The sequence below is a fragment of the Phalacrocorax carbo genome, chromosome 1, assembly GCF_963921805.1.
Source record: "Phalacrocorax carbo chromosome 1, bPhaCar2.1, whole genome shotgun sequence".
Taxonomy (NCBI): Eukaryota; Metazoa; Chordata; class Aves; order Suliformes; family Phalacrocoracidae; genus Phalacrocorax; species Phalacrocorax carbo.
Genome location: NC_087513.1, coordinates 51,373,837 through 51,379,112, shown reverse-complemented (window position 1 = coordinate 51,379,112; position 5,276 = coordinate 51,373,837). Strand labels below are relative to the sequence as shown.

General features: G+C 48.7%; 1 protein-coding gene across 1 annotated transcript; it reads right to left on the bottom strand.

Annotated features, from left to right (window-relative positions):
* Positions 1-713: 713 nt before the first annotated feature.
* SNRPF (small nuclear ribonucleoprotein polypeptide F) lies at positions 714-2,036 on the bottom strand. Its single transcript, XM_064451190.1, has 4 exons — positions 1,878-2,036; positions 1,597-1,722; positions 1,398-1,462; positions 714-834 (listed from the first exon to the last, which is right to left on the bottom strand). Exons 1-4 carry the CDS (start codon positions 1,878-1,880, stop codon positions 768-770), a joined length of 261 nt encoding a protein of 86 aa, XP_064307260.1. The 5' UTR covers positions 1,881-2,036; the 3' UTR covers positions 714-767.
* Positions 2,037-5,276: the final 3,240 nt, after the last annotated feature.

Here is a 5,276-nt window from a genome sequence, read left to right as displayed (position 1 = left end):
TGCAAACACTCAAGGTGACAGTTTTTCACTTAGCGGTGAAACTCAGTTTCTACCAAAACAAGGCTAGAAAGCATCCTCTGTGTCCTCTTAATTAACCAATGCAGAGCTGAAGGAATCATTACCAAATCAGTAACCTGCAGTAGGCACATCAGGGTATTTCTGGAAAGATTTCCATTGCTTGTTCTACAGCCCATATTATCATCATCACCAAAAAGGACATCCCTGCAGCTCCTTCGATCTACTTGGCGAGTCAGCTTAGCCTGACAGTAGGAGAAAATCACATACACATGATGGAAAGTTCTTTACCTTCTATATGCTAGTCTGCATTCAGTATGACTACCTGACAGCTGAGTACTGACACTGATGCTAAACTGAGCTGAGACATGAATTAGCCATCTGTTTTCTTTTGGAGTACCCAAGTTTGAAGATTTAATTTATTCCAGAAATCATTTAAATTCAGCTATTTCCCCTGACAGTAATTACATTTGTTGACACTTGTAATACTTAAGAGTTGGGGTGGTGGTGGGGAGGTGCGTTTGCTTGTTTTTAAAGATTCACTTTTCATCCAATATTTTCAGTTTCAAAATGAAATAATTGCCTATTCCTCCAGTGTTAGATTTTTGGACACTAATAAAAGATTGGAGACCTTTTCAAAAGTTAACTTTCCCCATATTAAAATACGATGGAAAAAAAGTAAACACAGTATTACAAAATTATGGAAAAACAAAAAAAAAAGAGAAAAGTTTATTTCCAGATATACAAAACACCTATTCTCTCATTTCTCCATCTTCTTCCTCTTCTTCTACTCCTCTGATGTACAAAACATTATTGCACCTGTAAATAGAAACAAAGAGTTCCCTTAACTGTAAGCATTTTAATTCTCCACACCTTATGTACACTGCTTTAAATATTTGCTTGCTTGAGCATCATCTGGCAACAGCCAAATTCCACATAACAAATTGCTACTGTCAACCTTGTACAGAGTTCGTAAGAACTGCAAAACCCCCGAGTTCATAAAAGCAGTGACTGTCTGACGATGCTCTACAAGAAGTCTTTACTCTTGGGTCAACGGTTGTGGTAATGTACAAACACCCAAGCATGCAAAGCGTTTTCAGCAGCAATACTACTAATGCCAAGGGACTAATGGATCTACAATGATCTGGAAAACTAAGGTATTTAGTTACGTGGAATAGGGATTGTGAATACTGATTTACAAATATTTCAAAATTAATTTTCCCTCCCTTCAGAAGGGACCTCATAGCCTTCCCACAGGAGTCATATTAACATTTAGCATCTTAGTTAGCAAAAAAAATACTGCACCTAGCAATGCAAATTTTAACACAAACGATAAGAAGATTTAAAGAAGCCCTGCCTCTGCCATCAGGTGCCCCAATTACCTTATCAAAACTTCGCCCAGGTGTCCAGACAGCGCGCCGTCTATGTACTCCTCTGTGTTGGCAAGCTTGGGGAGAAAACCAGCAAAACTCAGAACGATGGTAACGGGCGGCGCCGGTCCCTCCGCCCCGCCCCACTTTGTGTCTTGTCCTCCCCCGCCCCGGGGCCGAGGCCCGGCGCCACCCCCGCCCCGCCGCTCACCTGCATGTTCATGTAGCCGTCGACGGAGACGAGGTAGCCCTTGTACTCCATCCCCCACTTCAGCTTCACCATCACGGGCTTCCCCGTCAGCCCGTTCAGGAAAGGCTTGGGGTTGAGGGGCAGGCTCTGCCGGGGAGAATAGCCCGTCACGTACCTCCCTCCGGACCCGGGACCGCTACCGGGACCGCTACCGGGACCGCTACCGGGACCGCTACCGGGACCGCTACCGGGACCGCTACCGGCCGCAGCTCCCGCCCCCGACCCCCCCCCGACCCCCTCACCATGGCAGCGCGACGCGCGGCGGCGGCCCGGGAAGCGCAGGCCCACGCGGGAACCCCTCGTGCGCGCCGCGGGATGAGAAAGAATGGGAGGCAGCGCCGCTTCGGCTTCCACTTCCGGGGGCGCCGCCAGCACCCCTGACCCCTCACCTTTACCGAGACGCGCTTTCAATAGGCTGAGGCGCCCCCACGCGCGAAGGAAAAGCGAGGTTGCCCATTGGCTCGGCGTCGCCGCCTGTCTATCTCATTGGCCAGGTTGGCCGCCCACCCCCTTCCCCAACCAATCGCTGGGGGCGACGCTGGCGGGCTCGGGGTGCCGCCGTCCCGGAGCGGGGCCGCCGTCCCGGGGCGCGGGGCGGGACACCCAGGTGCTGAGCAACCGAGTCTATGTGTCAGTCAGTCAGTCAGTCAGTCCGTCCGTCCGTCCCGGCGGGCTGTTGCTGGCTTCTCACGAGCCCCGAGGCCCTCGGCAGCGGTTAGCGCGCCCGCGGGCCCGTCCCTGCCCGTACAGGTGTACCTCCGCGGGGCGGCAGTGCTTCACTGGCAGGGCGGCTGCGGCGCGTAACGGCACAAACTCTGACAGAACTTGAGACAACCCCGGCCGGCGTTACCTGCCAGCCCGGCAGGCGGGGGGAGCCTGGCGGCATCCGCTCGCCTTTAAAAATGAATCTGCGGGCCACTACGTGTTCGTCACTCCACACGCGCGGGTGGAAAACCTCAGCGTTTGTAAGGCGCAGGAGCCACGTCCTCGCCAACGTGCGAGCGCTCTGCTCGGCCTCGTTTGACTCCCAGGCGAGGAAGCTGCCCGAGCTTTTCTTGGCTGTAGGGAGCATCAGCTTATTGACGCTCGTGAGACGCCAGTCCTGCTCCAGCTGTAATTTGTGACTCTTAACCTTTGACAGGCAAATATGTTGACCCAACGTTTGTACTGTTTACTAATTTGTCACGTCTACACTAATGCATTCCACTACTCTATGTCTAAAGTCATCAAATGCCGCAATGCGTATTTATGTTCCTGCATAGAGCACATTCCCTTCATCCTTAATGTATTGGTCGCTGAATGTGGGAACCATACACTCAGGAACTAACCTTTCTGTAACAGAGATATTACACCTTTTGTGTGCTTTACCTTCCAAGGGTCAGTCTAGTGCCTTAGCGTTGAAGGCAAAACCCATCATCACCTGCTAAAATCTGAGTGTTGGCTGCTGTTGGCTCAGCCAGCTATCTTCTCCAGATCCAGACGTCCTCATGCACAGCGGTTGTGATACCTTCATGGATGGGTGGGAGCGAATAAGAGCAGGAATTGTAATTCTTTTTAACTAGCGTGTATTAAAAGTGCACTCGGATGCTTGTTTCCATGATCATTAGAAATGAGAGTGATTTTCTTTTAGGGTGTTTTGGATGGGCAACAGGGACATCAGCTTTAGGCTAATAGTCTCTCTGGTAGCGAGACTTGCTATGGGCCAGCTGAAAGAGTAACTAAGTTACAAGATTTCTGTAAGGAAGTCTGTGTTCAGACTGTATAGGAAAAGCATGAGCACAACGGGAAATGGTATATACAACAAAATTTTTCATGCCACTCGGGAGTAAAGAATGGCTGATTTCAAGTGATAACACGCATAATGTGGCAGAACACAATGAGCATAGAGTGAGCATCTTGGATAAAATCATACTGTGGGAGTAACTTTTGCACTTTTCTGACAATTGCCAAGGATAAATATGTATATCTGTAAATGGCAATATAACAGGTTTTGGCATGGTACCTGTAAGCAGCACTTCCTATTTCTATATATTGAACCTATTTTGATCACAATATCTCCTACTCGTGTTGGGAAACCTTTTTGTATACCAAGAAATACAGGAGCAATTACATTCAGATTTTAACACACACTGTTCCTCTGACAGATGAGTCAATATTCCAGCTCTGCTGTTATAAAGCTATCAAAAACCAGAAGAATTTCCCAGGGTCATAGATACCAGCGTAGAAGTCAGAGAGCAGGAGTGCTTGACTTCTAGTTTCATAATCAGTGCATGAATTCACGCGTCAGTAATCTCATCAGCTGTAGGCTGGGTCTGCAGCAATTTTGTGTGGTGGTAGGGTAGGAAGGAGTACTGAAAGCACAGAATGCGTGACTACATCTGATGTTGTTAACTGGATAACTTGGTTAATCAGGAAACAACATAGCTTTTGCTCCCCCCCCCACCCCAAGGAATTTGCTGTTTACCTTATTGGCTGAATCATTCTGAGTCAGAGACGGTTTGCTTATGCGGGTCTTTTCCTGACCTTCAGTACAGGGGTGAAGTTCACCTTTTGTCTTCTTTGTATTTCCCCATGTAATAGGGGAAGTAATCATTTGCATTCTTTTCTGCTTTTGGGTCAGGGTATTTAGGCTGCTGCTCAACAGGAAATGAACAGGAAAGAGTCTTTGTCATAGATTAATCCAAACCTTAGGTCTTGGGTGGATGGATGGGATTTTCTCTTGCAGCTCAGGGCTGGGAATTTAGCACAACTGCCTACACTCTGTTCCTAAGGAAACACGTTAAGCAGCTGGACATCTGACAGCAGCAGCATTTCTGGTGGAGAGACTCATTAAATGACGTTATCTGTGTAAGTACAAATGCTCACTGACATTGCCAACACGACATGTCACCATAATGCCAGGCAGAGAGAGCCAGCCCTTGTTCCCTCACATCGCTGAGAGAAAGCTGAGCTGCCCAGAACTATTTCTTGATTGAGCTGAGTTTGCTGAGACAGGAACCCCCTGCAATAACCCCCATCTGCCTGCCATCAACACATTTCTTAAGGAAACTTTGAGAGCTGCCCCATGCTCCAGCTTCTGGGCTGCATGTTTAGTGACCAGTGAGCACCTTTTCCTAGCAGTATGCCACTCGAAATGGGGCTCTACTGCATTCTTCTCCCACATCAAGCGAGTTACTTCTGATACCACACAGTTCGTCTCCACCGGAGTCGTAGCACCACCAGCTTTGCCATCACACCGAAGACACCATGAGATGGGTTGCAATCAGAGAACTTAAAGCCACCATGAAGGCACAGCCCTGAATTCAGAGTGGGGAGAGCTGAGTTAACAAAAAGGAAGCTCCACCAGGAGACAATACCTTCGAAGGACAGGTTTGCATCAAAATCAGTCCAGTGCAGCAGCATGGGGTTAGCCCTGCTACACGGCGGATGAACCTCAGCTTCTGATTCTGTTGGGTTCAAAATTGACAAAGCCGTGTAAGAGCCTGCTGCTCTCCCCATACGAACCTGTCCCAGGTGAAGATGTACCACTCTCCTTCCTGACTCCCAGACCGCTGTGTCTGGTTCTTGAAAATATTAGATGCCTCGGTCTAAGCTAGACAGTTCTTAAGTAGCCTTGTGCAGACCAGGAGTTAATTTCTGAC